General features: G+C 44.9%; 1 protein-coding gene across 7 annotated transcripts in view; it reads right to left on the bottom strand.

Annotated features, from left to right (window-relative positions):
- Positions 1 to 1,286: 1,286 nt before the first annotated feature.
- Positions 1,287 to 24,439, bottom strand: part of APBB2 (amyloid beta precursor protein binding family B member 2) — a 334,440-nt gene continuing 311,287 nt past the window's right edge. For 5 of the 7 annotated variants that reach the window (XM_044298647.1, XM_044298606.1, XM_044298621.1 and 2 more), the window contains 4 exons: positions 12,803 to 12,886; positions 12,595 to 12,710; positions 7,660 to 7,836; positions 1,287 to 4,833 (listed from right to left, as the gene is read on the bottom strand). In XM_044298647.1, coding sequence (XP_044154582.1) covers positions 4,666 to 4,833; positions 7,660 to 7,836; positions 12,595 to 12,710; positions 12,803 to 12,886 — 545 coding nt within the window. In that variant the 3' untranslated portion in view covers positions 1,287 to 4,665. The remainder of the gene's footprint in view (positions 4,834 to 7,659; positions 7,837 to 12,594; positions 12,711 to 12,802; positions 12,887 to 24,439) is intronic. The other 2 variants (XM_044298656.1, XM_044298639.1) reach the window with 1 other exon arrangement.

The raw sequence follows: 24,439 nt of genomic DNA on the forward strand, positions 1-24,439 counted from the left end.
TTAGGCCGTGGTTTCAGTGAAAGGCTGCAGCGTTCAGAGTAAAACATAGTTAGTTTGTAACCTGGGAGCCTGTGAAGACCTCATGTCTGAAGCTCCAGATGGGTTCCACAGCATTCATATAAGTTGTACTGGACATTCGATTTTCATGTATTAAATGGATGTTCAGATATTAACGATAGTAAACAATATTCCTCAGCTGTAATACTCCATGGATACAAGGGTGCCCACAGTACTTAAAACTTACTAACCCTAAAGAAAGGCGCATAAATTATGGTCCATACAGTTTGCTGATTTGTGCAAGCAGTGGTGGTGCCCCATGAAACATTGAGTGAAGATGTTTTATATATATTTTTTTTTTAGGTTTTGTGCTGGAGTTTCCTATTGTTAGAAAATGGACCAGTTTTTTTTCCCTCCATGGGATCTGTCCAGCAGCTCAGCTATAGTCACTAGAATGGGGCTGACACCACCGTGGACAAGAGCGGTGCTGTTTCTGCAGACTCTTTTTATTTTTTTCTAATCCTGGACAACGCCTTTAATTCCTGAACTACTCGCTGGTTAATTAAGTGGATTTACAATTCTGGGGAAAACAGACAATGACACAAAGAGAGAGAGAGAACTTCATAAATAGTGTTGAGTGAACTTGTGTTTTACAAGTTCAAGTTCAGGTTCAGGTTTTCTTACAATTCTGTTATGGACTCCTCCTGCATAACAGAACCGGTCCTGATCCGTTATACGGCCCATAGACTTTTATTATGATGGAATGCCTCTTAGCCCCTTAAGGACCCTGGGATTTTCCATTTTTGCATTTTTGTTTTTCACTCCTCACCTTCCCATAGTCCTAACTTTTTTATTTTTCCATTCACATAGCCTTACGGGGGCTTTTTTTTGCGGGACAAGTTGAACTTTCTAATGGCACCATTTACGGTTGCATACCATGTAGTAGGGAGTGGGAAAAAAATTCTAAATGGGGTAGAATTGGGAAAAAAAATTCTAAATGGGGTAGAATTGGGAAAAAACGCTCTGTTCTTTTCAGTGATACCAATTTTAAGTGTGTGCGACTTTTTGATCACTTTTTATAAAGAAATATTGGGTAGTTGAAGTGACAAAAATTTGCAAATTGCCTATTTTTATTTTTTCCCGCTACGCCATTTGCCGTATGCCATTAATATTGTTATACTTTAATAGTATGGGCATTTTTGCCCGCGGCGATGCCCATGATGTTTCTTTTTTTATTGGTTAAGTATTTATTTTTAGGAAAAGGGGGTGATTTGAACTTTTTTATTTTTTCATCTGTAAAATCTTTTTTATACTTTTTTTAAGTTACTTTGGGTGACAATAACTGGCAATCATTCGATATGGAAAGGCTGTCAATCACTAGGACCATAGGACCGCCCACTGGACTCCTAAACATAGAAATAGGAGGGATTTGATTGAATAAGTTTTACTAAATATTTTCCTACAAAACTAAAGATCAATCTTCTCAGCTCCTCCCCTTATAACATACTTCTCATAGTTTGCACTGCATTTGACAAAGTTTAATAATTTAATAAGTAGATCTATTAATTTTCTTTTTTTTTATAACTGTGTTTTATTAGATTCCTATGATTGTTCATAAAGTCTTTCATTAGGGCACATGGGCATCATATCCCCATCTACGAACCTGTCAGAGAGTTGCTATGTAAGAGCAGCTTTCTCTCTGAGGACCTGGTCCATCTAAGCTACCATGTCATACTTTATTCTATGCAGTGCGAGACTTCCCCGGCAATAACACCTGGTTGTCAGTGTGAAACTAGCCTTACATTAAATCTTATACTACCTGAGTCACAAGACACTTTGGGTTAAATTTTACCACTACTGTACTGTGCTCTTTCATAACTGTAGCCAAGTTTCTTTCTCCTTCCTTGGTAATGGTTAACGGCACTCTACGAGTGACAACCAGTCTAAGTGCTAATCCACAGAAGCATTCCTCAGAATGCAATTTACTGAAATTAATGGTTTGCATATAACAAGTATCATTACCACGGGAATGGGACTTAGGGGCATTGGCTCAAACATTTTTTCTGATACTAAATTTATACCTAGATACTAAGATGTCCCACTGCTGGAACCTCAGCAATCAGCTGTAATCTGTGAAGAAACCTAGCCGCAAGCATGACATTTCCCAACAGTGCCACCACAGGGGAAATAAAGCATTACACAGTTCTCACTGAAATCTATGGCTTTCCATGACATGCACAGATGCGCCAAGTCCTCCAGACATTCTCTGCTCTGATAAATGAGGATCCTATCTAAACAGAACCCCTGTTATATGAACATGGGTTTTCTAAACCAGGCAGCCCTCATAGGTATTACCATTGCTGTAGTCCACACTAGCTTCAAAGCAGGTATACGAATATGAAGGAGCACTTCCACAAATGTTATTGCCTTCAGTTTGATGAAGATACATCAGGTTGAGCACAGGAAGGTCAGACAATTTGTCATCTGCAAACCTGCCCAAAAAAATCTGGCAACTCATTAGACTGCAAATAAGTAGAAAAAAAAATTAAATGTCTAATAATTATTCTCCTAAATAAAATTAATGACTAATTCAATTAGTGAATGCGGCTGCAATTTACTCCTCATGTTGATGAGCTGATACAATTAAATTTGTGCACATAATTAGATGAGTTTTTCTTTCCTTGGAGAAACCAAATTATGTTAAAGGACCAATAAACTGTTCAAGGACATCACTACTAACAGTAAATTGTCTACCGAGGGTACAAGACCCTGCTATGCACTGCCCACAGGTCAAGTTAAAGGGTGCAGACAATTCAACACAGAATCTACATGAAACCACATGAATGAAAACAGGGTTAAATTTGGCCATGTGTACTGTAGGTGTTCTCGTAAAGCAACATCATTTTAGGTCCAACATTTAGAATATACTTCTCTGATAGAGAGCTCCAAATCCCATGCATAGAGTTAAAACACACACAACCACCACTAGAGGGAGCATACTGCATACAGTATGTACATACAACACAACCATAATCCAGTGGACAGAATGCTCAAAAGCTCCCTCTAGTAACAGAATTTGATATTTAGCTATTTCTATGCAGAGAATTTGGAGCTTTTTAATAGAAAATAAACTCTGATTGCTACTGGCCTGACGCGTTGCCCTTAATAAAATACCAATACTGATCTCAGTTTGACTGCATGTTTTCTGGATTTGTCTTACTGTACGGCCCCTGCTCCAGATGTTTCTCTCTCGATTCTACTTGCACACACAGAGGACTCAATCCTACCGTTTTGGAGCTGGCAGCTGCCACGTCTACACCCAATTGATTCGCCTGACCCAAGAGCTGAACCTGGCTGGCACAACTAATATAGGTAAACCTCTGTCTACAGCGCTCATCTTGAATGCTACTCATCCTTGCTATCGAAGCTCTTGTGTGTTTTTTCCTCTTTCCAGGAAGATATATTATGGTGTAGAGAACAAATTGAAAAAAAATAAAAGGAGTTCAGCGATTCAATGTATATGCAAACTCTATGTTTGTATACAGCCATGTTCTGGGGGCTGCTCTTTGCTTGGAAATATTTAGTATGAAATGTTATGACTGTAATACAGTCCTAGAATGGTTTATGTCCTATACAGTGACATGGACACCAGTATATTGCCAATTAAAGCAAAGCATAAAACATGAAGACTATACAAGTACTCTAACAACTATGTTGCTGTCTGGTGTCAGCAGCTGTTGATGTCTGGTGTCAGCAGCTGTTGATGTCTGGTGTCAGCAGCTGTTGATGTCTGGTGTCAGCAGCTGTTGCTGTCTGGTGTCAGCAGCTGTTGCTGTCTGGTGTCAGGCAATATTAACAGTGTGCTATGCGAAGAGTGTAAGTGATTTGATCCAGTACCACTGGTACGGAGTGTGAGATGGACACCCTTCCTCTAATAACCACGGTATGAAGTGTGGGATCACAAGAGAACTGTCAGCCACTATTAGAAGACATCATCTCTACAATGGAGTCAAGCAGGAGGTGGTGTGAAATGAAATGGACTAACAAGGTGGCTTGTATGTAAATATTGGACCACCCCAAGGAAGCCCATCCTCTAATCTCCTTCAGTTCACAACATGATGTCTTTGTGCAATTAATGGTTAAGTGCTGGCAGCGCAGGTAATAGAAAGCTCAGAAATCTGCTCCACTGACACGTGGACCGCCGCAATGATCAGATAACAGCGTCTTTTATGTATGAACATGATGGTGACTTTCCTCTACGATGGCATGAGTCAGTGAGCTATGGGATGCTTAGTAATCCTTAACAACAATGGACTCCATGGCATTTGAGAGAGAGAGAGTGCAGAAAATGTCACCTTGTCATGAAATGCTTCTCATATTTACAGTCGGAAACAGACCATCCAATGCATATGATAAGAACCACTTATAGGAGTGTGAAAAATAAAAGGTATGAGTAGATATATATCTATATTCATGCTTCTTTTGTAGTACGCCATGGTGTCAGAACGAGAACATGCTTGTCAAACATCAGATTAAGGGAGATTCTCTGAAGAGCAAAGCAGCAGCTTAATGGAAGGCTGAGCCGCAGTACACTCCGTTATAGAGCTACTTTTACTTCAGTAGACACGTAAGATTCAAGTGTTCTTTATCTCTTCTGCTGTCTTGTAGCTATGGCATGTCGGCCACCGGGCGTTTCTGTTTCAAAGTGTCAATCAGGGATAAAACACCACGTTTTACACTGGTCGTGACTCTCCTGGTCACAGAGTCTGCAGGAGGTGGCGGTGGCTGTGGCTTCTGGGAAGGAGGCCTGGCGACCAGGCACTTCTGGTACCGCAGCTGGAAAATACACAGGGGTCCTTATGTTAGTATAGAAATACAACCAATATGTCTGCCTCAATATTCCAGATAGGAGAACACATCCAACAATGCCATTTAAAAGTCTAAGGTAGATCGATTTCTGCCGGTTACCTACACTAGGTGACAATACAGCAAGTCATCTGATGTTTGTTTAAAGGGGTTCTTCGGGAGTTCATGAAATAAAATTACTGAAAATGCTTAAAGGGGTTATCCAACCCCTATAATGCATCCCAAAATGCCCAGGCACCTCATACAGTTTATACTCAACCCAATCCACGGCACCAGTGTCGCTCCTGTTCGCCGCATGGCCACCGCTGCATCTCCCTGTCACGTGGATCAAAACATCCGGCGACGGGGGAAAGGAGGCAGCCAATAGCAGGCGCGACAGCAACGAGCCTCCCTAGCGTCACCCGCAATGGTAGAGGAAGGCTTGTCCACATTGCGACCTGCTATTGGCTGCCCCCCTTCCCCCCTGGATGTTTTGATTCACGCGACGGGGGGATGCAGGGGCGGCCATGCAGGGGGCAGGGGTGAGTATAAAACTATATGAGATGTTCGGGCATTTTGAGGGGATTATAGGGGTTGGATGACTCCTTTAAATATTACTTTTATAAATATATTACCAAATACCTTTCATTAGTTAAAATGGGTCATTTTGTCTAGGGAGAAATCATCGGAAATAAAATGGCCGCTGTCCTATTAGTACACACAAAACCTGTCCTAATCCATTCCTACAGAGATTCAGCTGAAGATCATATTAAACTGTATTCAGGATCATAATCGGCGGCCATTTTATTTCCCCTGGTGATTGCTCCCCAGACAAAACGAGCCATTATAACTAATGAAAGTTATTTGGGAATATATTTATAATAAATTAATATTTAAAGGGAACCTGTCATGTGGAAATTTGATTATAATCTAACTAATTATATACAATCATTAACTACTAAAAAGTACTTAAGATGTATTCACTTACTGGTGTGACAGATGGTTACCTCATAATATACACACAAAGATACTTTATATAGATAAGACGTGGCACTCGTGTCTCTTTAGACCGCTCAGCGTCTATATGGGTGTGGATACACCATCAGCTCTACTCTTTCCACGTTTCTTCTTCACGGCAACTTGTGTTTGATAAAGGTCTTACAACCGAAACGTCACAAATTGGTGAAGTTGCCACAAAAATAAACAAACCGGAACAAAAGTTCTTGTATTGAGTGCGGTTGTTTTTCCTTTCAATACACACAAAGATGCCACATGCCGCATGATAATGAGCTGATTTGAGTCCAGCGTGATGTCATTGAGTCCAGCGTATTTAATTCACAGCTATAGCCACTCCCCTGCCCACCTGCTGCTGATTTATATGGAAAATAACTGTCAATCAGCAGCTTGTAGGCGGGAAGAGTCAGGAGCTCATGAATATTCATGACTCATCATTATCAGCTGGAGCTTTTCAATACAAGATGTTGGCAGATTGACTGGGTCAATTAAAGAAAGTGACCCTGCATTTCGCTAAGAGAATGAGTCACTTATTTATGTTGCCCTTAGTTAGGACACCATAAAACTGGTGACAGGTTCCCTTTAAGGGGTTTCTGGCACCAGAAATACCTAAATAAACTGGCTGACATTAGCAATGTGTTAATGTCAGCTGAACCTAACTAGCCTATTCTTAGTTTTATCCATGCCCCTGTTACTCCATAAATGTAACTTTTATAATATGCAAATTAGCCTCTAGGGTGGGGTGTAGGGGCATTGCTTCTGCTCCTAGAGGCTCCGTTCTCCCACCTCTGTCACCTCCCTCCAAGTCTTGATTGACAGGGCCAGGCAGCGTTCGCATCCTCCTGCCATCCCTGAGTGCATGGTAAATCTTGCGCCTGCGCCATTCAGTATTCAGCGCAGGCGCAGTAAGGAAGTCGGCAGCCAGTGAGTGTCCTTCATTCACTATGCCTGCACCGAATACTGAACGGCATGGCGCAGTTTCATTTAGGTATTTCTGGTGACCGAAACCCTTTGGCCTCTTTCACATGAACGATACGGATTAGGTCAGTGAAACTCGCACCATTTTACAAGCAAGTTCAGTCAGTTTTGTCTGCGACGGGTGCAATGCGTTTTGATGCGTTTTTCACGCACGTGATAAAAAACTGAAGGTTTACAAACAACATCTCCTAGCAACCATCAGTGATAAACGCATTACATCCGCACTTGCTTGTGGATGCAATTCGTTTTTCCCTGAAGCCCCATTCACTTCTATGGGGGTCAGGGCTGCGTGAAAAACGCTGAGTATAGAACATGCTGCGTTTTTCACGCAACGCAGAACTGATGTGTGAAAAAAATGCTCATGTACACAGACCCATTGAAATGAATGAGTAAGGATTCAGTGCGGGTGCTATGCGTTCACGTCACGCATTGCACCCACGCAGAAAACTCGCTCGTGTGAAAGAGGCCTTTAAGTATTTTCTGTGATTTTATTTTAGGAGTTCCCAGAGAACCCCTTTAACGACCTTTTACTCAAGCAGCCACATGAACGACTGTTCAGGACTTACGATAATTCATGCAGCCATTTGTTTACTGTTGATCAGTTTATAAGGGGACATGCACTGCCGACAAACGACAGTATTTATGTGCACAGACAGAAAGAGGTCAACAGAAATCTGAGCATTTGCACGTTTGTCAGGTGATCTCTGAACTATGTCAACAGGTATGCCATTAAAATGAATGAAAGTGTAAAAATGTATACGTGTGTATGTCACTTATGCTTAGGACATTCACAAACAGATGACATCTCATGGAAAGTCTCCTTACCATGCATGCAGCCTGGACAGCTTCAGAAACGCTTGCTGCATTGGGCTCACACCAGAAGACGTGAGTCTCAAAATGCTGACTGCCTGTGTCCATAATGAAAGCAAAGGTATGGACATCTTTACCAACACCCATGAATGATAGGAAACGCACCCGACATTCTACCAAGACTTCTTCATCCTGTTGAGAAGGAACAGATTTGTTACAGTACGTCTTCTTACATTTTTCAGCTACATCTCAGTACACATGGCTGTTTATCAGTAAGGAGGATCTACCACACAACTTCTATCATGGCTGCCTGCCCACTGTTATTAGGAAATATATGGCACGGTTATCTGGAGCATATGGTGGGTTCATTTTAGCAATGTATAAAATTACCAGTTGGCCATTATACAACACTGCTATTTGGACATTTTATTAGATTTTTATATAAGCTATTTATATATATATTTTTTGTTGTTGTAAGAAATGAGAAGCAGGTAGCCCAGAATAGCTTTGCCCTCGGGCATCAGTGCACCTTGATTTAGACCTTGATTTCTTATAGTAAGACCTATGGATATAAAACATCCCAACAGACCAGAACTAGATTACGTTGCTATAGAAATGTAATGGCCCTCTTGAAGTAGGCTTAGAGCACCAATTCATTCCTGACTATTGAGGCAATTGAATGTGTTCCCTGGAACAAATGAACCCTGCCTCCCTTGGGTAATCATGACATAATTGACCTCTTCTTACATATGTCATTGTGCATGCCTTTAAAGCGGTTTTGTCACCAGATACAACACAATAAAACCATCTCACCTAAAACGTGTGTGCTTGACAGTGAAACATCATGGTCTTGGTCCCATCTTCCTAGCTACCTTCATTCTTGTGAAAATTGATGTTACAGTGCGTGCACTGAATGAGTTCCTGCGAGACCTCTGGGCCAGGTGTGATTACGTCTTCACTCCCTGGCCCTGTCAGTCAGTGGTTGGGGTGTGGCATGAAGGGCAGTTGGCATATCCTCTGGGAGCAACGAGCTACAACGGCACCACCTTTGTTGCACCTAGGGACTCATTGGTATATTATAAAACATCAGCTTTCTCAAGAATGCTGGCACCTAGGAAGATGGGACCAAGACCATGATGTTCAACTGTCAAGAACACGTGGGCCTAAGCCACTCTGTGCACCCTTGAACCTCTTGCTTCCTTTGCCAGCCCCTTCCATTACTTTCTGATTCACAGGGCCAGGCAAGATGAGGGAGAAGAAAGAACAAGGGTGCACACAAAGGCTTGGGCTCGCCCTCAGTGCACTTAACTGCTCATTCTCATAACAAGTCCAGATAAACGCTGGGTTCACACCTGAGCGTACTTGTATGCACGATTTTATTGGGCGTTTACATTCGCGGCTCCGGAAACAAGCAAACGCCCATTGTTGCGCGTTCCCGGAAGTCTATGAGCGGGAACGCGTGACAATACGCCCCAAAGAAGCTCCTGTTCTTCTTGGGGCGTCGGGCGTTTTACAGCGCGATCGTACGTGCTGTAAAACGCTCAGGAGAGAACCATGCCGATAGGGAAGCATTGGTTTTTGCTTGTTGAGCGTTTTACAGCGCGTAGGAACGCGCTGTAAAACGCTCAGGTGTGAACCCAGCATGAAGCAACAATCACTACTAATCTTTACATACAGCTGAGCTAGCCCTTCAAAGCACTGTACCTGGTTTAACAGTGAATTTCGTGGTGAAAAATGTCCTTAGGAGGGTTGGGCAGAACTGAATCTGCTCCAGGTGAAGGAGAACCTAGTTACACCTGTTACAGTGGACAGCCTAATCAAAGAACCGCCATTAGTCCATATAACCTGCGCTCTTCTCTATATACTACAATGACACCGGGCACTACAAACCATAGCTTTTTATTGCATTGCACAGGGATGGATTCATATTTTAAGACGCCAGCATTTCCAATTTATTGCTGTTCTTGTATTCCTGTATCGTGGATGCAGAGTGTACTGGCCTCAGGGCTTTCCATTTTGCTGTCATTTTGCAGCGGATAGGTAAAGCAAGCAATCTATTTACGGATATAGACTAGTGGAGCTGATGCATAAAACGCCTGAATGAGCTGAGCAATAAAACAAAGTGCACGAAGCCTGTGAAGACGGGAGAGTGATAACAGGGCCACAGAAATGGGGCAAATCATAGACGGCAACATAGGATTGCCGCTTGTGTGCCGATCGCAGGGCCTACAGCAGGAACCATCCCAACAGCGCCTTCTGACTAATCTGCCCTGATAAACCAGATGCCATATAGCAAGTAAATAGCATTTTACCCTTCTTTTGTGCATAAGCTTGCTCTATTGTTCACCATCTGCCTCTGCCACGTGATTAATGTAGTGCCACTACTAGGAGCCTGACTTTTGCTGATGTCTGTGTATTTTTCTGTTTAGGACCAAGTTGGGTAAAGAAAAAAGTGGTATGGGCCTGACATAAACAGTGAAACCTTTAAGTGTACAGTGTTGTAATACGGATAGATAGATAGATAGATTAGATAGACAGATGGTCTTCCTTGACCTCTGCATGCCTCCAATTTACTTTACACAAGAGGCATACAGAGATTTTCTCTATTAGATTCATATGAAATCCAGATTCCTACTAATCCTATAAATGGCATAACTTTAGACCAGCTATCTAGACCTGCACCAGATTTATCACAGGGGCTCAGGCTGGTGATGAATGTGCAAGGATAGAACTTTTGTCTAAGACCTCTTTCATATTTGCGGCACAGCTCTCCAGTTGTGTGCAGCGGTATTTATCCAGCCTTATCCCGGCATATTTGGTGGGTAGATCTCCACCAGATCCCACTATAGTCAATGGGGGCTAAAATCAAAGGACCACTGCACACTCTTAATTATGATGCAAGTAAAATAGCGGTGTGGCGCTGTGGGGTGGCACATGTTTCGCCAGAGATCTGTCCTTTGGGGCTCTCTCTATTCCTCCTGCCTTTGTTGGCTCGTGACTCTGTGACCAAGGTCCAAGCTCAGGACCAAAATGTCACAAATGAAAGTAACGTGTGAGCTTATGCCATTCTGTTACTGCATTTGATTTCATGTAGGACTCACAATAAAATATATTTTACTTGCATCATAATTAAGAGTGTGCATTAGTACCTCGATTTTACTGATAGTGGAGCATATCCAACTCATCTTGCACTTCACAACCTGGGACATCAAGTGCAACCCAAAATATTATCTACAGTCAATGGGAGCTGTCGAGAACGCGGCGGATCTGGGAGCTCCGGCAGGCTGTTCTCTGCTGGAAAGGCTTGCTGGAGAGTTTAACGCTAGCGTGAAACTTGCTTAACTCTTTTCCAACCAGGTGTGTAGCTATAGCGGGTGCAGAGGTAGCAGGCGCTACCGGGCCCAGGAACCCGAGGGGGCCCAAAGACCCTTGTGCCGAATAAGAAGACACAGGTAATAGAAAGAGCATGCTGGTCAAGTTACACATTCAGCTGGAGAGAAGGGGTTAGATCAAGAATTGTGCATGTGGGGGGGGTTGCCGTTTCAATTTTTGCCTCATGCAGCACGAAGGCTGTGTGCTTCCTTGCCCCTTGCCACAAAGCACTAAGGCAATAGGGGCACAAGCTGAACTCTTGCATCAGGGCCCATGAGCCTTTAGCTACGCCCCTGATTCCAACCATCGGCTAGCTTTGATGGAATTTTACACCAGAATTGTGGTGAATTTCTGGCACAAAACGGTGCATTTTATGCCATGGTCCTTTATTTGAATCTTCACCTTTTTCTGCCAAGCCCTGTTCCTTTCAAGCAAATCAACAAGTCCGAGGAAAAAATCTGCAGAAACCCTAGCTGCACCAAATTGCGCCAATTTGGAGACAGATTTTAGGTGTAGACACATTAATATAGAACCATAGGATAGGGGCAGAGTTCTGAATGGGCTCCATCAGCATTTTATTTTATTTGCCCTACAAACAGATAAATTAACGACATCTTTACATCAGTCCAGTAAAGGCCTGTTTCAAATGAGCAGATAATCGGTCAGAATGAACAAGAGTACACAATATAAATAGGTGAAGCAAGCGAATGATTAGAGGTAAAACACTTGCTGAATCCATTACATAAACCATAGCGGGTCGTTTCGTTATGACACTGGTATATTAACAGAATCATATCTGTGATCACTGTCCGGTCGCTTCCGGTGATCATATTGAGGATGACTAATATGTAAATCTGTTCATGTACATATATCTTTATAGGGGCAAAGGTGAGGAAGACTGCTGTACTGTGGTGTCCAACAGAAATGAACCGAATCTGCCAACAAATTGATTCGTTTTTATTTAACCAGTGAGTGGCCATGCACAAATCATTTCTTCCTGGAGAAGATGAAGTGTGAGGTGAATAGGGACTTTGCGGCCGGCTGTATGAGGGAGGGGAGGAGGGCAGATAGCAGACATAGGTTAACCAGTAGCATGGCGGTCATTTCTATACTATGGCACAGAATTTTACTGGGTTTCTGTGGCAGTAATTGAATCTAATTATTATAGACATGGCTGTGCCTTTCCATTGCACCTGCTCATTCTGTATTATGAAGATACCTTATGTGATTTGTTTCTGATATCCATCATCTTCAAGGCAGTGTTATTATGCCAGTGGTCAGTGAGTGTTGGCGTTATTCTGTCACTTTATAACAGTAGGGTGGTATTTTACAATATAATAAATACATCATGCGATTAAAAGGGTTTTCCAAGATTTAAAGAAAAGGAACGTGGACACAGCGGAGGAAGCGCGGAGGACTGGAGCGGAGGGGGAGCAGGTAAGTCTGAAACTTCTATTTACGAAGGCAGGCTGCGGTAAAAATTCTGTATTCCCGGAGAACCCCTTTAAAGCTTGCAGTCACATGATGAAGGGCATTCCTAATTAAAGGGGTAACTTCCGCTGGGTTTGATTACCTCACCTTTTCCTTGATGACGGTCACGGTGGCATCAGCCACGTTCATAATAACTGGCGTCCAGTCCTCCTTGTCTGAGGGGGTCATAAGACTATCAATGGCGTCATTGACAACATCCATACCTTAGGAGGAAAGACAACATGGCATGTACATGAATGTTATACCATACTGTACCAAAGGAAATTATACAGTTGCTGACATTCTTGTCCCATACCTGTGGGTTTAGAAACGGGTTGCATCCCCAGATAGAGCACATGAAACTTCTGCACAAGTTCTGTCTTTGGTGTTGGAAATTCTACTGTATAAGAAGAAAGACAATACAGTAATACTACATAAATCATTAATCCAGAGCAGCAATAAACATAATAGTGTGAAAAGAGGGTCCACAACTCATCAATTATACACCTGAGTGCCACATTCATTGGTGAAAAGTCAACAATAGTAGGTTCATACAGACACATCTTAATTAAAGGGGTATTCTGGTTATATTAAGTTATTCCCCCTCTCCAAGTTATCAGCTATCTCCGGAACTTCTGTAGAAATGAATGGAGCAGCTGCGAGTCTGTCCGACTGGCCACTCTGTTAATTTCGGGAGGCTCCACGAGGTACGAGGCCTCCATTCTCATGATCGGTTGGGGTTACAACGGTAGGACCCCAACTAATCAGAATAGCTCTTTTAGTACTTGAGTTAAGTAGTATTACTCTTATGTCAGCATCAGCCACACATTTACAAGAAAACCGAATAGGAACGTTAAGTTCTGGATGCGGGCCATTGCAACTATTATATTGGGAAAGGGCATTACAGGCGAGTCCCTAATATTATTATCAGAACCAAACTATGGGCAGGGGCAATTCTTATACTAGAACATGGTAGCCAGAAGATAATCAAAAGGGTTTTCCATCAGATAGGTCATCAATATCAAGTCAGTAACTGTCCAACCCTTGACACCCCCACTGATCGGCTGATTGAAGGGAGCTGCCTAAAGGCTTTTCAACACGGGTCAAGGATTGGGACAATAACTGGGAAGGAACATTCCTAGGAAAGATCATTCCTGATGATTGCCCTAGGTAAATGTGACGCTCACCACCGTCTTTCGTTGGATGATAGTATTCTTTCATGCACCACCTAAAATCATTGTTTGTTGGCAGCACATCACCCTGTATAAACAGGAATCTGCTGCTGGGAAATGATGAATCAATATGACAGAAAACAATGAGAGTAGTGATCACTTGTTGTCATACGAGGGGTGAGAGATTGCTGCAGATAAATATGAAGAGCTCTTTCCTGATAAATGACTGTCAATCTGCCCATGTAAACGGGCCTTAGGGGAATCACACTGCATGTGAGAGGGATTGTGCATTCTGGACTTAGGAAGCGCACGCATTAGGCCTCATGCACACGACCGTTTTTTTTTACGGTCCGCAAAAACGGGGTCCGTGATCCGTGACCGTTTTTTCGTCCGTGGGTCTTCCTTGATTTTTGGAGGATCCACGGACATGAAAAGAAAGTCGTTTTGGTGTCCGCCAAACGGATCCGTCCTGAATTACAACGCAAGTCAATGGGGACGGATCCGTTTGACGTTGACACAATATGGTGCAATTGCAAACTGATCCGTCCCCATTGACTTTCAATGTAAAGTCTGGAGTCTCTTTTATACCATCGGATCGGAGTTTTCTCCAATCCGATGGTATATTTTAACTTGAAGCGTCCCCATCACCATGGGAACGCCTCTGTGTTAGACTATACTGTCGGATATGAGTTACATCGTGAAAACTCATTTCCAACAGTATATTCTAACACAGAGGCGTTCCCATGGTGATAGGGACGCTTCTAGTTAGAATATACTACAAACTGTGTACATGACTGCCCCGATCTCTTACAGGGGGCCGTGATCAGCACAATTAACCCCCGGCCCCCCCTCCCTCCCTCTATTGCATTAATTACATTGGTGGCAGTGTGCGGCCTCCCCCGGCCCCCCCCCCTCCCTCTATTGCATTAATAACATTGGTGGCAGTGTGCAGCCCCTGAGGGGTTAATTGTACGGATCACGGCCCCCTGTAAGAGATCGGGTGCTGCCAGGCAGCAGGGGGCAGTCATGTACACAGTTCTTAGTATATTCTAACTAGAAGCGTCCCCATCACTATGGAAACGTGGGAACGCCTCTGTGTTAGAATATACTGTCGGATCTGAGTTTTCACAAAGTGAAAACTCAGCTCTGAAAAAGCTTTTATGCAGACGGATCTTCGGATCCGTCTGTATGAAAGTAACCTACGGCCACGGATCACGGACACGGATGCCAATCTTGTGTGCATCCGTGTTCTTTCACGGACCCATTGACTTGAATGGGTCCGTGAACCGTTGTCCGTCCAAAAAATAGGACAGGTCCTATTTTTTTGACGGACAGGATACACGGATCACGGTCTCGGCTGCAAAACAGTGCATTTCCCGATTTTTCCACGGACCCATTGAAAGTCAATGGGTCCGCGAAAAAAAACGGAAAACGGCACAACGGCCACGGATGCACACAACGGTCGTGTGCATGAGGCCTTATCATGATTGATAGTGCTGTGTGCCTCTGCCTGACCTTTCTGTACCGAAATCATACTGACATAAAGCTGTCAGTATGATTCCTTTACAGAAAGGTCAGGCAGAGGCACACAGAATTATCAATCATGATACTGTCGTGAGCTTCCCAAGTTAAGAACGCATGATCCCTCTCTCACACAGAGAATGATTCCCGCAATGGACCCGCTCGTGTAAAAGAGCCCTTAAGGCTGTATTACACCTTACGATTTTTTGCCAGAGGATCACTAATGAGCGTTTGAATGAATGCTTGTTAGCGATCATCTTCGAGTGTAATACTGCCACTGATTGCGCAATGAATCGGGCAGCTGTGATTTTTAAGCATGCATTTACTGGCAGCAGATCATGCTGTCTAATTACAATCTGCAGCCAGAAAACCACTATACAGCATGGGGATGAGCGACAGCATAGCGATTGCTCCTACCCATGCTGCGGAGGAGATCGCTGCATGTACTAGTAGTGGTTTCCTCTGCTAGCTAGCAAGCGACTGCTGAGAGGGAAGCGTTCCCTCCTGACAATCGCTTGCTCTATCGGCCTGTGTAATACAGGTTTTAAAGGTAGGTCAAAAATATGAAATCACAGAAAACTCTTTTGAAATATTGACAATGGCTCCAATTAGAGCTGCTATTTTCTACTCAATGTCACATCAACACAATTTATTCAATTTTGTAGGGCAGTGTTAGGCTACTTTCACACTAGCGTTTTCAATTCTGGTATTGAGATCCGTCATAGGATCTCAATAGCGGAAGAAAACGCTTTAGTTTTTTCCCCATTTATTGTCAATGAGGACAAAACTGAACTGAACGATACGGAGTGCATTCCGTTCCATTTGGTTGCGTCCCCATCGCGGACAGAAAAACGCTGCAAGCCGCGTTTTTCTGTCTGCGATGTGGTGCGGAGCAAGATGGAACCGCCCTAACACCCAATGTAAGTCAATGGGGACAGATCCGTTTTCTCTGACACAATAGAAAACGGATCCGCCCCCCATTGACTTTCAATAGTGTTTATGACGGATCCGTCATGGCTATATAAGACATAATACAACCGGATCTATTCATGAAGGATGCATGCCGTTGTATTATTGTAACAGATTATTATTTGTGCAGATCTATGACGAAGCTGCAAAAACACTAGTGTGAAACTAGCCTTAGTTTGCACTTCCACATTCTGACCCACCAGCCAGATTTACTAGGACATCTACATTTTTCTGACTTTCTACCATGAATCCCACATGCATTGCAAGTTTTGGACACAGAAAGGAGGGATAAGCATATGCAGCACGTGATAGCAATTTTTCATTTTCTACCTCCCCCCTCCCATCGTCACATGCCACTGAGCTCAATAAGGCCTCATGCACACGACCATTGTTTGGGTCTGCATCCGAGCCGCCGTTTTGGTGGCTTGGATGCGGACCCATTCACTTCAATGGGGCCGCAAAAGATGCGGACAGCACTCTGGTGTGCTGTCCGCATCCGTTGCTCCGTTCCGCGGCCCCATTAAAAAAATATAACATGTCCTATTCTTGTCCGCGCTTTTCGGACAAGAATAGGCATTTACATTGCCGGCGCAAATTGCGAAGGCAACACGGGCGGCTTCCGTTTTTTGCGGATCTGCGGACTGCAAAAAGCGGCACGGCCACGTGCATGAGGTCTAACAGTGCTGTTTTCTACACCACAGCCTGCGGACCTTCTGAGAACCAATGATCATGAAAAGAGGATGGCTTCAATACTCCCAGCCTGAAATGGATGGGAAATATGCTGAAAGAAAGGTACAAAAAATGTTTGGCATAGCACAAATAACTAGTCCGTCCTGTGCTGAGAAGCATTGAGGTGCTGCGGAATATGTCAGGGCTATAGAAATAAAAATAATTATGGACTTCCGGTTCCGGCGCGCGCATGGACGGCCGCTAGTGAGGGGAGCTCCGCTCGACCGGCCCGTACTTTGTGGAACCGCCGCTTATCGGGGCTCATAAATATCCCCACGAACCCCCCCAAGTACACTAGGGGGCTACCCATGGAAAAATTTGTGGTCAGAGGCGGTTCGCAACAGAAGGAGATGCAGGCAATACTCCCGACCGGAGATGAGCTAAAGGCTAAGGGCAAGATGGCGCCGGTGAATGAGAGACACCACAGATTCACCCGCTCGACTTCGCAATCCACACAGAGGAGCACAGAGGCTTCCGGTTCGGAGGACGAAGACGTGGAGTGTGGCCACCTCCCGAAAGGGGACATCACAGCCTCGTGTAAAACGATGGCTATAGAAGTAGCGAAGCTCTTGGCTCCGGATATCAAAGCCTCGTTGGAGGCCACAGTCACCGCGGCTCTGCAGCAGCTGCATAATGAAGTGGCACAACATACCTCTCAAATCTCAGAGGTGCAGCAAAGAGTGGTGGTGGTGGAGGAAGACCTGGAAAGAGCTCAGAACAACATCAGTGACCTCCTGCGGAATAATCAGTTCCTGAGAGAAAAGATCGACGATCTGGAGAACCGCTCCAGGAGGAGCAACCTGAGGATCATTGGTTTGCCGGAGTCGGTCCCTCTGAACCAACTGGCGGATATCTGTGAGGCGGAAATACCGCAGGCGTTGGGGCTGAGGGGCGCCTGCATAGTGGAGAGGGCGCATCGGCTGGGACCGCCGCAACCGGCGGGAACGCGATCAAATAATGCAAGGCCCAGAGCTACGATAGCGAAGTACCTTAACTATGCCGCCAAAGAGGCCATACTGGCGAAGTACCGGCGCAAGGAGCAACCCTTAATTATTCGCGGCAGTAAGATCCTGCTGTTTAGTGACTATTCCGCTGAGGTAGCGAAACGGAGGAGAGAATTTTCCCAAATCTGCTCCGCGCTGGCTGGGAATAAAACTAAATTTGCTTTGATATATCCTGCTATCCTGAGGATTTTTCGACAGGATGGCTCGGTTGATACCTTCCACTCCCCAGGGGAAGCACAAGCAGCGTTGGACTTGGATCCACCAGGCCAGGACGTGATTCCATCTCTTTCCCAAAGGTCCACTGCTTCAACCAGAGGAAGAGGGGCCAGATTTAATCCGGGAAGATCGATGCCGAGAGCCAAAGGCCCGGAACAGCTAGAGACGGATCCGGACTGATTAAAGGCGCCATGGAGTCTGAACTTTTCTCTGATGGTGAAGCCTGGAAGGGACACGTGAGACAAGCATTGGGCTTATGGTCCACTACCGTTGAGTTTATAGCAACCTGTTATGTTTAACTATATGGGCTGGAGAGTGGGAAGTGATGTGTGAAAGCTAATGGGACAGTTTGAATGTTGTAGTTACAACGGCTACACTATGAGATGCGTGAAAAAAGTGAAGTTAGAAATGTGGGTTCTTATGTTGTGGGGTAGGTTTCAGGGGCTGGGGGGGGGGGGGGGGGGAACGGGTTCACTAGTCAGGGACACATTGACATATGGATTTCCAGAAGTCACCAAGCATGTTATATTGAGCGTTGTACCAGAATGGTCTCTCCTGCAGAGTTCTTCAAAACCCAGACTCAAGTATGCGAGTAGCGACATGGAATATTAAGGGCCTTCGGTCCCCTGCTAAGCGTATGGCAGTATTACGCTATCTCAAAAAACTTAGAATTGATATAGCACTTCTGCAGGAGACCCATTTGGAGGAAGCGGATTTTATAAGGATGCGTCGGTTGTGGGTGGGTCACGTGGTGGGTTCGCCTTCCATAGGGAAAAAAGCGGGAGTGATGATCTTGTTGCATAAGCGCCTGCGGTATGATATATTAACAACGTCAATAGATGACCAGGGGAGATGGATACGTATGTGTCTTGACTCACCAGTGGGGAAGATAGTACTACACAACATTTATGCCCCGAATGACTCCCAAGCGGCCTTTTATAGAAAGTTGGAAGGGGACATCCTGACGGAAGACTCGCAAATGTTATTGGTGGGCGGGGACTTTAATCGGGTAGTTAACGAGCAGGAAGACAGGAGGAGGAAGGTCCCAGGGTCCGCTATTAAGCAAAGGAAAAACCAGACGTTAGCCCCGTTATTACAGAGTACGGGGTTACATGATACATGGCGGCACCACCACCCCGACGATCGGGAATTTACCCATTATTCGTGCTCCCAGGGGTCCTGGTCCAGGATTGATTACCTTTTAACGTCAGCAGGATTGTTGAACAGAGTACAGAGGGTTGTCATTGCGGATTTGTTGGTGTCGGACCATGCCCCAGTGGTCGTGGACCTCATGGACACTGTCCCTAGAGGCCAGGATTACATATGGAGAATGCCCCAGCATCTGTCCAGGGACAAAGAGTTCACTGACAGACTGAAAGGCTGGTGGTGGGAATACGCACAGGACAACGTGGAACATGCGGCGAATCAGGGTTTATTTTGGGATGCGGCGAAGGCGGTACTGAGGGGCAGGATTATGTCCTACACGATAGGGAAGAAGCGGGAGGAGAGGAAACAGTTTGATGAAGCCACGAGTCAGGTGCGGAGGGCCTATACGGACTTCCTCGGAAATCCCACTGAATCGAATAAAGTGCTTTGGGTAACAGCCAAACATAACTTTGACTATTGCCAGGAAAGACGTGAAAAATGGGCCGGAGATTACCAGAGGGCTAAGTTCTTTCGCTTGGGTAATAAAGCCGGGCGACTACTAGCTAATCTGACACGCCCCTTTGCTAAACAACCCACGCTCCATCCCTTGAAGGATGCGTCAGGAACACTGTATACCCAACCGAAGGATATAGTAGACCTCCTTGGTAAATACTACCAGTCGTTGTATACTGAGGACAGTTTTGACCCGATGGCAGCAAGGTTTTTTTTGGATCAGGTAGACCTGCCGCAGTTGTCGGCAGATGTGTTGGAAGCCCTAAATGGTGACATACGGGAAGAAGAGGTAGAGGCGACCATTAAATCTTTGTCGAATTGTAAAGCACCGGGACCTGACGGGTTCCCTGCGGAATTTTATAAGTCATTGCAACACGAGCTGGCCCCGACTTTGACTAGGATGTTCAATGCCATCATGGGAGGAGGGAGTTTGCCCGGCACGGGCAAAATGGCCTATATAAAAGTTATCCCGAAGCCAGGAAGGGACTTAACCCAACCGAGTGCATACAGGCCGATTTCCTTAATTAATCAGGATATTAAAATCCTGTCCAAAATCTTGGCAAATAGACTAGCGACTTGTGTACCTGATCTAATTGGCCCCCACCAGGTAGGATTTATGAAAGGTAGGTCCGCAGTAACAAATGTCCGTAAAGTCCTGGCGGCTCTGAGTACCAATCGAGAGATTAAAGATGGACCATGTCCAGCGTTGCTGGCACTTGACGCCGAGAAAGCGTTTGACAACGTTAGCTGGCAATGGTACTAGATAGGTTTAATGTCCGGGGACTTTTTAGGAACTACTTGACAGCACTATATGACAATCCGCAGGCGAGAGTGAACATACCAGGCTTCTTATCCAAACCTGTCACGCTCAGTAAGGGAACACGTCAGGGATGTCCCTTGTCCCCGTTGCTCTTCAATCTGGCGATGGAGCCCCTAGCGAGATGGCTGCAGAGGTCGGACATCTTTGACGGGATCAAGATAGGCAGAAGGGAGTTAAAAATAAGCTGTTTTGCTGACGACATTATGCTATACTTGGGGGCGCCTGAGCTACAGCTAGACGGGATACTAGACGCACTGAATACGTATGGGAAGGTGACAGGGTATAAAATTAATGTAGATAAGAGCCAGCTCCTATTTTTAGGGCATAAGCCACACGGGGGGAACGGAATGAGGAACAGGGTGGAGGTGCGAAAAGACTATCTGACCTATCTGGGTATCAAGATAGGCCGTACCCCAAGCTCAATATATACCCTGAACTATCCCCCTCTCTTCTTGAAAATAGAGAAGGAATTGGACAAATGGCAAGAGCTACCCTTGTCACTGTGTGGTAGAGCGCATTTAATTAAAATGATGAGCTTCCCAAGGTTGCTTTATCCGCTCCAAACGATTCCGCTATTGTTAAAGCACACAGACGTCACTAGGATGCAGAGAGCGTTTAACCGCTTCTTGTGGAAGGCTAAAAGGCCTCGTATTGCCTATTCTAAATTGACAATGTTGAAATATGATGGGGGGTTACAACTTCCGAACATACGCCATTATAACCTGTCATCTCTATTTCGACATATACGGGATTGGGTGTGGGGAACGGGCCATTACTCTGCGACTTTATTCGAGAAGGAACTGGCTGGTAAGGAGAATTTAGAAGCCCTATTGCACTCCAAGCTAGGAGATATTCCAGCATCAATTAAGCAGACGGTCTTATTAAAAGACACCATAATGGCGTGGAAGGCGATCAGGAAGATCTACGGTCTCCCCTACTATGTTTCGCCTAGGTTGCCATTGTGGTCGCTGCCGGCATTTCCCCAAGGTAGGGAGAACAGCTTATTTCAGGAATGGAGGCGTAAAAATATTATGCGGCTTAGTGACCTGTTGCGGAGCGACAATATTGGGTGGTTGTCATGGGAACAGGTGAAAGGAAAATATGCCCTCCAGGACACTCATTATCTCCCCTATCTACAAGTCAAAAGTTATTGCAAAGCACAGGCGAGCGAACTGGGCGATCCTGACAGGTTGGCGTGGTTTGCAGCTTTATTGGGTAGGGATGGCTCTCATATGTCACTGTCTGATCTCCACCAAAAAATCCATAACATTCAGATGATAGGCCTAGTTAAGGGGGCATATAAACCATGGGAGAAGGAGCTGTCAGACCATAATGTGGGGAAAAAAATGAGAGAGGGCCTTGAATTGGTGCGGCGGGCAACGTATAATGAGCAATGGAGGGAAACGCAAATAAGACTCATGCATAGAGCAACTTACGCCTTTAATTTAACATACCGGGATGCACCCGCTCACTACCTGCGCAAATGCCCTAAATGTGACTTCCCAAGGGCTGGACTCTTGCACGCTATATGGGAGTGTCCTAAAATACGGCCACTATGGCAGCAAGCAATAGCTATGATAGAGAAGGTCTGGGGGGACAAAGTGGGATCAACGCCACAGCAATGTGTATTTCACTACATACCGATAAACCAGGAGGAGGAAATAGGGTCAGTGGTCAAGAAGGGAGGGATACATCTCTTGTTGATGTCAGTGAAGAAGTCTCTTCTGCGACACTGGCTGGGAGGGGAGGTGCCGTCATGGGATGAGGTGGTTGGGATGATGAAGAATGTCCTCTATTTGGAAAGGCTGGAGGTGGAACAAGACAAGGAACGACAGGTGGGGAAGTTCATCAAGAAGTGGAAGGTCTTTGTTGAGGAATTTTTGTCCCCTTGTGAACTCAGAGAGCTGATGGCCCCATTTAAGCTGACAAAATGGTACTTAGAGGCACAACTTGCAAACAGGTTGGGGAAGTTGGAATTATAGCGCACTTTGGGTGACATGCTGACGGGTGGTGTAAGGAGTATCCGTATGGCGATGTAAGGTGACCGGACTAGTGTTCCTGGGTTGGGGGGGTTTGGAAGGGGGGGGGGGGGAAGGAGGGGGGGGGGGGATGGGAAGAAGAAATTTATAAAATTGTGAGTGGGGAACTATGCAAAGTAATCTGTTTGTACATTCTACAGCAATTGTATTTTATCTGGTATATCAAGTGATTGCTGTATTTATTGTATGATTCCTTACTTTTCAATAAAGAGATGTTTAAAAAAAAAAAAAAAAAAAAAAATAATTATTACGTCCCAAAAGAAGCATCTATAACTGCTGAAGAACAGGAGACTTGTGCAGGCAGAGAATCAGTGACAATTCTGCTGAATCTCGGACACTAAGGACGTAAGCCGATAATGACTCTACACATAGGGGAGATTTATCAAGACTGGCGTTTTATGCATCAGTCTTCATATCCGCTACGCCACCAGAGGATGTGCTTAATTTATGAGAAGGCACACACCTCACCATAAATTAGGTTCATCCTCCAGCAGTCCGTGCTTCTCGAACGAAATGACCTGGCGTAGATTGCAGTCATCATTTACACCAGAAAACCGGCATAAATGATGATAAATCTGCCTGGGCCAATGGCCCTGCCCTTCCTTGCCAGACCCTCTTTTCGGAAAGTGGCTTGGGCAACATAAAAAAAAGCTATTTTCGCAAAAATAAATGCGTAATAACATTTAACAAGTCACAAATCTGCAGTTTATGACTTTTTTTTACACCACTTTTCTGCCGTATGGGATTGATAAATGTCCCCCACAGAGTGAGATTACCCTGGATGATACCCTTGCAGGCAGATGTCTTTATAAATGAATCACTGAGGCAATGGCCTACCTTCCATAGAAGCAAGGCATACAACTGTTACGGGGCTTGTGAACTGCATTTTGACCAGGCTAAACTCATGACAGCACAAGGTAGCGGCTGAGGATAGCAGTACAAACACACCTTTTGGGGCAGGGGTATACAAAGATCTCCCAGGGTCCCATAGCTTATAGGAGTTCTGGAAATAGCAGAGTACAGCGCTCACCTATCTTCCGAACTCCCATAGAAATGAATGGAGAGGCCGTGCACATGTATGACCGGCCGCTCTAGTCATTTTAGGGGAGCAGGGGTATACAAAGATCTCCCAGGGTCCCATAGCTTATAGGAGTTCTGGAAATAGCAGAGTACAGCGCTCACCTATCTTCCGAACTCCCATAGAAATGAATGGAGAGGCCGTGCACATGTATGACCGGCCGCTCTAGTCATTTTAGGGGAGCAGCAAGGGGCATGCAGGTGGTACAGGGCCCACGTTATTGTGATCGGTGGAGGACCTGATAATTATCCCCTGTGGATAGGAGATAACTTGTACCTACTGGAATATCCCTATAAAGGGGCTGTCTCACTCCAGCAAATGGCATTTTTGACACACGCATACTGGGAAATCAGTGGTGCAGGGAAGGCCATGTTAAAGAGGTTGTCTCACTTCAGCAAATGGCATTTATCATGTAGCGTTCGTTAATAAAAGGCACTGATGTATTGTGATTGTCCATATTGCCTCCATTGCTGGCTTGATTCATTTTTCCATCACACTATACATTGCTCGTTTCCAGGGGTTATGACTAGAGGTGAGGGAATGTTTCATCCACAGTCAATTCGCATAAACTTTCGTTCTAATACTGCACGAAGCTCCGTACAGTATTAGAATGTATTGGCTCAGATGAACCGAAGTTATTGCTTCGCGAAGTCTCTCTAGACTTCGGGTGATAACTTCATAAATTAATTTGTACTGTAGAAAATCATTTCCCAAACTCGGGTTCGGTTTCCAAGTGGCATCTTGGA

This window comes from Bufo gargarizans, chromosome 1 (assembly GCF_014858855.1).
Source record: "Bufo gargarizans isolate SCDJY-AF-19 chromosome 1, ASM1485885v1, whole genome shotgun sequence".
In the NCBI taxonomy this organism is placed as follows: Eukaryota; Metazoa; Chordata; class Amphibia; order Anura; family Bufonidae; genus Bufo; species Bufo gargarizans.